The sequence below is a fragment of the Panthera onca genome, chromosome C1 (genome assembly GCF_046562875.1).
Source record: "Panthera onca isolate mPanOnc1 chromosome C1, mPanOnc1 haplotype 2, whole genome shotgun sequence".
Lineage (NCBI taxonomy): Eukaryota > Metazoa > Chordata > Mammalia > Carnivora > Felidae > Panthera > Panthera onca.
This window is the reverse complement of record NC_138346.1, coordinates 75290391-75302928: the sequence shown is the minus strand read 5'-3', so window position 1 is coordinate 75302928 and position 12538 is coordinate 75290391. Positions and strand designations below refer to the sequence as shown.

The window sequence follows — 12538 nt, the reverse complement described above, 5'->3', positions numbered from 1 at the left end:
TGTCAGCGTGGATGTGGGGCTTGCACTCACGCACCATGAGATCGTGACCTGAGCCAACACTTAACCAACTGAGCCACCCGGGCACCCCATTTCCTGTCATTTAAATGCAATGTCTGTAGCGTACTGATGGTGGAAATCAGTGGCTGAAGAGTTCCTGAACTCGAGCGCAAGTCTGCCAGAGATAACCTTTACCCCCATTTTGTAGTTGAGAAAACAGGCTCAGGGAGCAAGTTCAGTCAGAGTTCATACAACTAGTAAGTCTCGGAACTGGGACCGAAACCAGGCATACACTCTCTCTCCACCTTGTTCGGTTGCCTCTGCATTGGCAGGACTGATTGTAGCTCTTCCAGTTTTGAGTTTTAATTTGTTCGACTAAAGCTACATGCAGAGAGGATGCAAGACTGAAACTTGCTCCTTTGCTAATGCCAATCATTTTTACCGTATAGGAGGACTGGGGATAATGTGTTCCTGTAAAAATTATGGTTGGAAAGATTTGAATATGCAGGAAGATATCCTGTGCCAGGAATTCAGGCTGTAGGAGGTAGGAAGGAGGAAGAAAATTCTGTAAACTGGTTGTGTTTGGCCTTCCCTCCTGAGGAAACTAGATTTAACTTCAGTTCAAGTTTTATATGTAAATTCGTGTACTCAGAGATATTCTCCCATCCCCCTCAATAAAGTAACAGAAATAAAAGACCTAAAGTTATTGTCTAGTATCTGAGCCGTAGGAGTATTAATGAGACCTGTAGACAGTCTAGAGAGAACAAAAGAGAGGGAGAAAAAGAATTAAAGGTTAGAAAGCTGGACTTCTGAGAAAAGGTTAAAAGCATTGGGATTATTTAACCTGCAAAAGTGAAAGTGGAACAAGGTGATAAATAACTCTCTGTAGATGAATTGTGGTTGTTTTTATCAGTCAATACTTAATGAGTGACTCATATACTGAGCATGATACCAAATACTTTAGGGGAATAATAAATAGCTCATAGTTTCAAGGATCTTGGGATCTAACTGAGTGGTTGCAACAAATATATACATCAGAAATGTGCCTTTCTTCCAAAATTTAGAGAACACGGTCATTCAAGATCAAATCCAAACAAATTGCAAGAATGGGTTAGGGAAGAAGACATTGTCTAGGGGAGTTAAGGATTGGTAGAGGAACTGGTGGGGACATTTGGAAAATGGGACATGGCCAAATGTGTTCCACAAGGTATGAATCAAAAGATGACCAAGTGGGCAAAAGAGTTTGGGAAATTCTGAGTTAAACCCATGAAAGCATTTTCATTAGTGCAGATAATTTGGTGCCTTCAGAATGCTTCTATGCCTTGCCACTTTCCAAAAGGGAACTTATCCAGAGACAGACCCAACTCTCGCCCTTTGGAAGGGCCAGCGGGAGGGATACTAGTACTACTTAGGATGTGTTTTGGGAAACGCTGACCTACTATTTGGTAAGGTAGATTTTATACCTTCAGAGAAAACGCACATTTCATCGAGACACTTTGAAGAGAAGGCCAGTTAAGTCAATGGAGAGTGCCTCACAAAAAGAAATTCTTTCAAATTTGATCCTAATGAGGAGGAAAAAGGGGAAGTCAATGAAGAAATGGAGTGACTCAGAGCAAAGGCAGCTGATAAACACCAGATTTAAAACAGATGGAAGACAAGTGCTCTGCAGTGAGAGGGTATCCAGGACTAATGCAGACGTATGAATAGCGTCAGGAATTGGCTAAATGTTGGGAAAAAATACTAAGGACACCAGAAATGAATTTTACAAATGGAAAAGAATGCATGTAAGACCTAAGCTAGATCATTGTTTCAATATAAAAGCAATGCACAGAAATCGATTGCATTCCTATACACCAATAATGAAGCGACAGAAAGAGAAATCAAGGAATCGATCCCATTTACAGTTGCACCAAAAACCATAAAATACCTAGGAATAAATCTAACCAAAGAGGGGAAAAATCTATATGCTGAAAACCATAGAAAGCTTATGAAAGAAATTGAAGAAGACACAAAAAAATGGAAAAAGATTCCATGCTCCTGGATAGGAAGAACAAATATTGTTAAAATGTCGATACTACCCAAAGCGATCGTTGTTTCAAGTGCCCAGCACCATATTCTTGACTGCTGGAGAAAAGGGAGAACAATTCAACTCATAGTTTAATACCAAATTCCTTTCCTTCTTTTTTTGTCAAGGAGAATGATTTTCAGTGTGAAGAGAGCAAAATAAATATTGGTAAGAGGAAATAGATATTCAAATAGGAGGCTGCTCTAAATGAGTTTACATGCCAGGCCAGAAAAAATTCTATCTCTGGGTACTCAGAGAATTTGCAGATGGGATTATTTAACTAGCGTTGAGCTGTAAAATATTGTGGCAGATAAGAACAGAACCGGAAGACAGAAGGTGGGCAAATGTAGTACAAAATCCAAAAAGGGAAAGGAAAGAAAAAGACGGTTTGTAAGCTGGAAGCCAGCAGGAGAATGACATGACAAAGTAAGAAAGACAGCATTCTCGACAATTGTTCCTATCTGCTGAGGCTGGGGACATTGCAAAGTGTCAGAGTAACCGTTCCAAGAGCTTGTTTGTTGTCATGACTCTAACTTCCACCCAACTATCAGCCTCCTTGTTAACAAACCTTCAGAGGAGCTGATCCCATGATGCTCGTCTGTGACGCTGTGTGCCACATTATAATAGTTGTTTGTCACCTGGATAGCGTTTTCACTTTTAATTGCTTTAGATGTCATCAAATCACAAGGAGTTGGTTCTATAGATTTTGTTAGACAATACTGTGTAAGAATATCCTGCAGTAAGAAGAAACAAAATAGTAAAACAAAATAGTAACAGCATGCGTGATTCTCGGAATTATTATGCTATGTGAAAGCATCAAGCACAAAAAAACTGCATACTATTTGGACCCTTTTATGTGAAATTCTAGAAAAGGTGAAAAGAACTCTGGAGACAGAAAGCAGATCAGTGATTGCCTGAGGCTTGCAGGTCAACTGAAAAAGGGCCTGAGAGGCTTCCTAGGGGGATAGAAATGTTCTGTACCTTGATCGTGGTAGAGTATACACCAAACTGTATATGTAAAATCGGTGCACTTTATTGAATATAAATTATACTTCAGTAACACTGGCAGAAATAAAAAAAAATTGTGCTGGTCAGAAAAGTGAGAAAGAAACAAAAATGAAAAAATCAATAATTCTTTCCATAAATCTTTGAACTTCGTGTATGTCTGTGTTTTAGGAGGAACTTGAAACAGCCAGGAAGTTTCTGTATTATGAAATGGGCTATAAATCTCGATCAGAACAGTTAACAGATCGCTCTGAAATTAGCCTACTGCCTTCAGACATCGACAGGTACTTCTAATAAGTTTCTATATCTCTCTTCTTGACTTGGCCTACGTAGGTATATTTTTCCAATGTTCAGTGTTGTGTTCCAGGTACAAGAAGAGATTTCATAAGTTTGATGCAGACCAAAAGGGCTTTATTACTATTGTTGATGTTCAACGTGTGTTAGAGGTAATATGTTTTTGTTTCCATATCCTTGCTAGCAGAAAAACGTAAATGTTATATTAGATTATTTTTTCCTCATCTAGTGCTTTCTGTAAGTAATTTTGTCTTACAGTTTTTGAAAAGTTGATAGTATTAATAAAAGGGTATGCATAATTTTTAACTAAACCTCATCACGTCATGCTTTCTTTTTATTTAGAGTATCAATGTCCAAATGGATGAAAATACACTACATGAAATTCTGAATGAAGTAGATTTAAACAAAAACGGACAGGTTGAACTCAATGAGTTTTTGCAGGTGAGCTGTGGTGAAGGGAAACAAGTTTATTTGCTTTTTATATTTTGGTTGTGAGTGGCTGTTCGAGAAAGGATTCTTAAGTCCACACAGTTGTCACTTCATTCTGAAAAAAGGAAAGCTTGAAGCCAGCAAAGGCTGCTATGTCTGCCCTCAAGGATCCAGCTTCTTTCTTTCTTTCTTTCTTTCTTTCTTTCTTTCTTTCTTTCTTTCTTTCTTCCTCTAAGAAAGTCTGTTGTGTTAAGCAATTTAGATTCAACCCAAGTTAATTATGGCTTAAAGGACTGAATAAAAAGTATGCTTTTTAGAGAAATATACCATGGAACACCACTGACAAACCATTCGTTACCTGCTTCAAAAGAGGCAAACGCAATATTTCTAATGTGGAAAGTAATTTTTTTTTATGAAGTTAAAAAAAACAACTCATAGTTGTATTGATTGGAGAATACTCACTAGAGCACCGGAAATGTAATTATCATATTCTTACATTATATAGAGAACCTGAAAAGAAAAGAAAGGAAACCTGTATTCTGGGGTCAGGACCACATAATTCAAACATTTCTATTTCCAGCGTTCCACCTTCTCAAGGCTCAATTATTCAATCGTAGCCATGAAGGAAGTAAATTTTATTATTCTAATTTCAAACCCGATGCTACACATCATTCCTTAAAAGTTCTTTAAAAGAGAGAAATTTAACAAACCCATGCATTATTTGTAGCTGTCCATAGGACTCTGATCATATGAAGAATACATTGTTTTCCAAGCAGCCAGGTTTTTTTCTGCAATGCTTCTTGGGCAGGTATTTCAAATGAATGCCAGGTCTTGCTCGCACCCTGGCAATGATGAATGCTGAACATGAAATAAATTAATGCTGGGGATTTTGGTCAATGTCAGCCCTTTCTTCACTGTGTCAAGTTAAACAAACAATATCAAGGCAAAGGAAATGGTAATTGTCTCTCTGGAGATGAGCTGCAGATAAGAGCATTGTTGAATCTAAATGCAGAAAATTTTCACAGGTTGTGTCCAGCATTACAAAAAAGAATGTTTAGTTTTTTAGCTTACTATTTAACTAAGTGCACATTTGAAATGGAGTTTAAAATATAACCTGGGGAATTAGAAACCATATAATATATTTTTTGTCTGTTTTTCTTTCCTTGAGAATATTTTACTGTTTGTCTCAGAATTTTAGAAAACTTTTCTTCAAAGAAATAGCTTATGCTTAAATTCATGTATGTTGTAAATAAACAACAGCATTTAGGGTTGAAAGATCTGGAGTTTTAGAAACAATGAGAATCTAATTTTATGGATATGCTATGTGGTTTGGGTTTTAAGTAATTTTCTTGAGTGCAATAGAGTCAAACACATAGAAAATAATTTAAACCATCTGCAGGTTTCCTTGTAGAGTTTTTAAATAATTATTTCTTGTCCAATTCTAAATGAAAGAGACTATTCATGCTTCTACTAAGTACAAATACACAGTGTAATTTTCAACTTAAAAAATGCTGACCATATTTCTCATGAAATATATTCACACCCAAATGTTATTTTTTTCTCATAGTATGGTTTCAAGATACTTGTAATGTTTAAAGAAAACTTTCAATTTTTAAAGGTTGGTACATCATATAATATTTATGGATAAAGAAAAAAACCACTCTATCAGTTTTGTTAGCTCCGATAAACTTAGAAGGTCTTCATGGAACCAGAGACAAAACAATAAACAATAAATTGTTCTGTCTTTAGATGTCAGCATTCTTTATGCTATATACCATTTGTCAGATGTAAAGTATGTTTTTCAGGGTTTTGTTTTGAATAAAATATTTTCTTTTCTGATGGTAAAGAACCCATGTTTGTCCCATTAAACATCTTTTTGAATATAGATATGTTTTTCAATAATCCCCTAGGAAGGATCACTATAGATATTGCATGGCTACATGACTTTATTTTTGGGTTTGGGCTCTAATGACGCTTTACATGTAGGAGTCCATTTCTAATAAGCAATGGCTTGTGAAACAGCTTTTAATAAGGTCATGAAATTCTGATCCAGCCCCTTGGCAGATGCCTCTGACTCTTATTCAGAGCCATTTTTAAGAAATGTATCTCTGTAGGCTAAAGACTATAAACCCTAAAAATATTTGAGAATATATATATATATATGTATATGTGTGTGTGTATATATATATGTGTGTGTATACACACACACACACACACACACACACACACACACATTCATTTCCTGATGAATGGCTAAATCCATTCTTTTTCAAATAAATAAATAAAAAAGATTGGGGAAGTGAGATCAAGAAAAGCAAATAGTTAAAACCACATCAACTTGAAAAGGAAAAAAAAAACTCCCCGTGCTCATAATTGCAAAGTGCCTTCCAGATTAAAGGCCTTTGCCCGCTGACTGCATGTAATTTCAAGACTAATTCTGATTTTATCCATTGGATAAAAATGAATTAACTAAAATCTGGGCTGTGGAGTGCTTTTAATTCTTAAGGTAGATCTCTGGGTCCATTTCAAGGACTTAAATGTAAATTACTTTAAAAAGTCTATAAGGAATTTGGATTTAAGGGACTTGAAGTTGTCAAGTACAGTAACACTAAAAAAGAGTAGTTAAATATAGGTCATGGTTTGTCTTTGTTCAATCGCTGAGATTCCTTTCTAAGATTTTTAAATGAAATTAAAGATCCAATATTTGAGTTGTTCAAAAAAATATGGGCCCTGACCACATTAAAGGGGCAAAAAGTGATGCATTTGATTTGCATTTTAAAGGCAGCCCGATTTGCCAGATAGGCATAGTGTTTGCAGCGGTGGTGAAATACCTTCCCCTTCCCTCCTGTTTGAAATGTTCAAGAATTGTATTCTTGTGACTTGAGCTGTAATACCTACTATGGTTTTGGACGGAGCACTTAGTCACGTCTGCCTGCTGCAAAGGGAACCATTAAAATGCTGTGAAGAAGGGAGTAAGCGTGCCTGCCTCCTGAATCTGTTGCATGTTTTGTCTTTAAGCTGATGAGTGCTATTCAGAAAGGAAGGGTGTCTGGAAGCCGGCTTGCTATACTCATGAAAACTGCAGAAGAGAACCTCGATAGAAGAGTCCCCATTCCAGTGGACCGAAGTTGTGGAGGATTGTGAGTCTGGGCAGTAAATCCACAGCCAACAAACACGGGAGCAACAAATCATCACGTAAAACCAGAGATGACTTAACACCACTCCAAAATAGTGGATATGGATAGCTGCCTTTTTTTTTTTTTTAACACTGGGAAACATTCCAAAGCTTTAGGATGTTGGTGTATACCCTTTATTTGTATTCGCCATTCAATCTAGCTTCTAAAGAGTGCATTTTATCTTTTTTTCTCATTTTCAATGCACATGGATTTAGTGTTTTGCATCCATTTTGTAACCTGTTAGACCAGACATACTCCCTTTTTTGTTTGTCTATTCATTTATTCTGAATCACTCCTAGAGGCCGAATATTTTGGCAGAAATTGAAAAAAAGAAGCTGGAAAAATTTTGTGATGTGCACGAAGCTCTGGACATTAAGCACGTAGATAGTATTTGTTCCTAAAAGAAATCGAGCAGGGAGTGACCTATTGAAACAATAGTGTTTCTGGAGACTGCTCAGCTCCTCCTTCCTCGAGACCGTCTGCCTTCCTCATCCGAACAGTATCGTGCAATTTTATATCTAGAGTATGACTGGCAAAACTGGAGAGGGGAGACAGCGTTTAGATCTGGTTACAGGAGCAAGTCTCAAAGAGAAACTCTGAAAGCTTCCAGAATCACAGGTGTAAGATAAGGATAGCACTGACATTTGCTGGGAGTTACGGTGATAGTTTCGTGTCAGCAATTCGCTTTTTCTCCCCAGTCACTGCTGGTTTTTCTTTGACTCTTAGAGTTGCCAGCAAGATTCTTGCTTTTCTTATTTTAAAACCAGCATTTAAGTGGCAAGTTGGATGTAATGGGATGAGACTAAATTTCTCAACTCTTTACAGTGGTAATCAAGTTAAGGATTAAAAATCTGCGTTTGTATATCCACATATGACAGCACAGTTTTCAATCCCCAAATCCTAGGCTGTGGAGCATGTGCTGTTGTCAAACATGGCCAAGTTTGCTTAGTTTATTGCATCATTTTGGGGGAGTAATTTTAAACAGAGAGCAAAAGAGGATAGAAATAACCTTTAGTTAACTTTAATTATAATTATTTGTAAAAAGGCACAGTGCTGCAATATTCAAGGTCATTTTGGTTGCTTAAAGCCTTTCTCTTTCAGTACGCAATGGGAAAGTCCTCAACCAAAAAGAAAAAGAAAAGGAATAAAACCACGCACAACACACGCCCACACACACATACCCCGCACGCATAGAGACACAAAACAAAAACAAAACTAAATCTGCGTTGAATTTAACAAAAAAAAAAAAAAAAAATGCATTGAATTTAAAGGGCCAATTTGGTATGCTTTTGCAATACTTCAGTAGCATTTTAACCAATCATCTGAATATTTATCCTCTTGTGAAGCTAACGATCTGCTTTTTTATTTTCTAAGATCAGGTTGTGTATATAATCGGGAATATAACCCTTTATTTAATGGCAGACTTGAGTTGCGCAGACTTCAGGTCTTAGTTTTTTTTTAACTGGTACACAAAACACTTTCGTGCTGTCATTTCTGTCAACGTCGTAGAAAACCTTTATGCCTCATTCAAGTCGGGTATGAGCCTGGATGTCATAATACAAACACTGGAGTTTCGCTCACCTAAGCCCCCGCCCCACTTCAAACCATTCATTTATTTTTAAATGAAGTTTAGACTTGCCACAAGTAAACCTCAAGTAAAACCCAAAGCAAGGGATACTTCCAGGTATCACTGTGAACATTTTTCTTTCAAGGTGTGAGTTTTTTACACAACCTTAAAAAACATAATAATGATGGGAGCACGTGGTTTTGTAACGTAGTGTCTTTGTTTTTGTTTTTGTTTTGTTTTTTTACCAAGACAATAAACTTCACTGTTTAGAACCCGCTGACACCCGATAGAAAAGCTGTCTGTCCTTCAAAACACGGCCGATGATGTACCACAATACAGTACATTCGTGCTCTCTCTCTTTCTCTCTTTCTAGTTAGATCAAGATAGCAATGACTTGTGCCCTCCCCGAATCCATTACAGTAGGACCGGCTCTCTAGCCTGACTGGCCTGGGAAGAGCTGTATCTGTAAAACAGGCCTGGTGTGTGCACGCTTTGCTCTGAGTGAAGTTCCTTTAAGGACAAAGAAAAGCGCACTTTGCTTCCTTGGAGCGTGTCTGCTTTTGCTTAAAATCTGCTAATTCTAAAACATACTCTCCTTCACCAATCCCAGAGTCTCATCTTGGAAGTGAACTGGTTCCAAGACTCTACTGTGAATAAAGCAGCCCCGCATTTTTGTGTCAGTTCTTAATTAAACCTGGGTAGCTTCTTTACCTGATCTCAGGAAAGGGGAAAAGAAATGGAGAAAAAAGCCCCTTCAAAACCTGTTTCGAGCACAAAAGAAATTTCCTTTTCTTTTCCTGGTATTAGATGATTCTGTTGGGGCGGGGATTGGGGTGTGCAGAGACCGTCTTTGTCAAATGATTTATTTCAGCCTTTAAGGGGATTCAGGTGAAGGAACACCCATCTGTGGTGGAGAGCTGGATGCTCCTTTAAGTAGCCCCATTCCACAGTCATAACAATAGTGATAATGCTGCATTATTTGTGACGGCAAGGTTGCCTCATATCCGTCGTGCTGTTTGCAGTATTCTTGCTTTCAATCAGTTTATACTGAGTGTAACTTTACGATTTCTACTCTTAAATGCACGCTCCCTATTCTGCTTCCGTTTCTAGCTCTGTTTCGTCTTTTCCAAAATATGCAGCTTACTCTTTTGTACTACAACGAAACTTTCATTCTGACTTTTAGTGAACATCCTGTAGGGATAATCCTTGATCTTGTTTCCTTTTCCATGTGTATTCCTAAAGATTTTTGGCCTACGAATGTAATAATGTTGAAATCAGTGACGCTGTAACGTGCACTGCTCGCATTACGTCAGCCCCTTTCAGGGAATGAAGCAGCCGTACGGTCAAGTGTAAGCCCCTTGCTGGAGTGGATACACGCACTGCATGCTTCCGATGTGGCATTTTCATGTCCCGTGTTGGGTCGTTGTTCTAGACTGGACTGTTAAATACTATGTTTGAGGCTGGGTTGTCATTTTTATAACTGTCTGGGTGTTTTATCGCCATTATTTATTACTTTTGATATCCAGAAAGAGCTGCATGCATTTGTAGAGCAATAAGAGGATGTATGCAACGTGCCTTGTTTTTAACCGAATAAGAACCGAAAGCATGAATCAATAAAACTGATTAAAATGGTCCATTTGCTGGCGTTTGAGTGTCACTTACAGTCAGAGAAATAACTTTGATTGGCGTTGAAGTTTAAAAAAAAGTTTGAAAATATTTCCACAAACCAATTTTTTTAACGGCACATACACATTAATTCTCCTAGCTTGGACTTTGGTTATTTTATCTCAAAACTGAATCCCTGCATAGACAGATATAATTTTATGAGACTGCCAGAATTATTTGTATTAATTTGTTGCTGGAGCCCTTAGGGCACAACTTCTGTATTTGTGCAAGCCCATTCTAAAATTGCATTCATCCCATTACAACTCTGTTGAATTCTTTTTTTTTTTTTTTTTTGTTCCTTTCTTCCCCCCTCCCCACCCCCCTTTTTTTGGGTCAACCAGAGCTTTTCAGCCTGAGCGTTCCCAGGCACACTGATGAATTTTATCATAACGAAAATCAATAGAAATGAATGGGAAAGATTACATAATCCATTTTGATCATCTTACATGTCAAGTTCGTGCAGTGCTGCCCAGTGTTGATAAATGCTCTGACAGAAAAAATGCTATATATTTTCATTGTCAGTAAATCAGTAAAGCTGTTATCAGTTTTAGCACAAATTTTATAATGCCCGTGTTATTTTATAGGTTTTAATTTACACGTGGATATGGAGCATATTCCCCATTTGTGGTTTAGATGCACTGCCTCCTGGTTTTACATGCTCAAAGGCATGTGAGTCTCTGAAGGTTCTTTGAAATTGTACGGAATACCCGAAAGCGATGGCTCCCAGACAGACTTGTAACAATGACCTGTTTGTTCAGTGCCTGGAAAAAAAGATATATATATATTGCCGCTCAAAACATTGTTCAGTGGTGCAGCTTATCAAATTTTATAGCACTTTAAAATTTGTCAACATAAAATTTGTCAAAATACATTGCTCCCAGTTCTCGAAATGTGTAAAATTTATGGTAATCAAAAAAAAAGGGAAACAGATACTAGCACCAACATTTGCAATCTTTGTCAACACCGCATTATCACCGGTGTCAGATTTCACCTGATGCCATTTGACTTGTAAAGGAAGGAGAAACATAATTTTTTAAATTGATGTGGCACCCTCATAATCGATGTGGCATTCTCATACAGAGAATTTCTGTATAGGAGATGGAGTTGATGACCCTTTTGTGCCTGTATGTTGTATCTTAGGTCTCTAGCCACCAACCTTGTGAAATGCACGCATATAACATGAGGCGTGGGAGCTAGTATGACGCCAGAGATAGTCCCGCAAGGTCCCGTGCTAAGAAATTTTTGGACCCTTTGCAAAAAAAAAAAAAAAAAACAAAAAACAAAAAACCCAAAAACTACCTTTGCGTTTCGTTTAATACCCGATCCAGAATAGTGAGATTTATTTGATCTAAGCAAAATACTGCTTTAGCAAAATCATCGGGGCCGTGTTCATCCTCCGCATTTGGCACTGAGTCACGTTGCTCGGTAAACCCTACTACCATCGGTTCCCCTGTTAGTTCCCCATATTCACATTGGAGTTGGATGTTAAGGTATGTATCCTGGAGTCGTAGATGGTATATCATGTTTCAGTGAAGAGAGAGGAGGGTTGAGTCTCATAGTATTATCAGACTGGATATGATTAGAGCCTGGCACATGCCACAACTGGTTCCACCAGCTTCTAAGCCATTCAAGCCCATTGTTGCATGTCTTTAAGCAGAATGTCTGTTCTCATTTTCCAGGCACAGCGGCTCCTGTACAGCCCAGGTTCACCTCCTCATGGCTGCAGCTAACTTTCCTTCAGTGTGGTGTCCCAAGGAGTGGGGAGGCGTGAAAAAAAATTTTTTTGGGGTCCTAATGCCTATAAAAAATAGTTTTGATTAAGGAGACCCTTGAATTGGGAAGCTGCTTTTCCCTGGTCACCAAGTTTATTTGTTTTAACCTTATAAAACTGGGTCTGACTTTTTCATAATCTTGAAAAAATTCAACTTCGGCATATCTGATTCTGCTTTAAAGGCCACTTTTCCTCTGTTTGTCTAAGCGATCTAAACATAACGAGCTTGATCAACATATCACTTTTCTTTAGCCTGACCTTAATGCCCTCCTCTGAGCACCCAGTTCCCTCTTTGCTACCTCCTTCCTTCCAGGGTCGTAGAGTAAACAGCTGCTGCTCCCTCTTAATTTGTTGCCTGTTAGATTTTTCTCTGCTTAAAATAATTTTTTGTTGTTGTTCTTCATCCTCAGCATTAATTGATTTACAATTCATTTTTATGCATCCAGAGTTTTTCCTATCCAAGTTAAGAAGCTGTAAATCTTAGATCCATTGAAATGACAGTGAGAAATATTTCATTTTATCCCATGAATCATTTGCCATCCTTATTGCAGAAAAATGGCAAAATTATG

At 37.7% G+C, this 12538-nt stretch overlaps 1 protein-coding gene across 5 annotated transcripts in view; it reads left to right on the top strand.

Annotated features, from left to right (window-relative positions):
- Positions 1-10167, top strand: part of GPD2 (glycerol-3-phosphate dehydrogenase 2) — a 220863-nt gene extending 210696 nt beyond the window's left edge. For all 5 annotated transcript variants that reach the window (XM_078451287.2, XM_078451288.2, XM_078451286.2 and 2 more), the window contains exons 14-17: positions 3239-3351; positions 3435-3513; positions 3704-3802; positions 6809-10167. In XM_078451287.2, coding sequence (XP_078307413.1) covers positions 3239-3351; positions 3435-3513; positions 3704-3802; positions 6809-6934 — 417 coding nt within the window. In that variant the 3' untranslated portion in view covers positions 6935-10167. The remainder of the gene's footprint in view (positions 1-3238; positions 3352-3434; positions 3514-3703; positions 3803-6808) is intronic.
- Positions 10168-12538: the final 2371 nt, after the last annotated feature.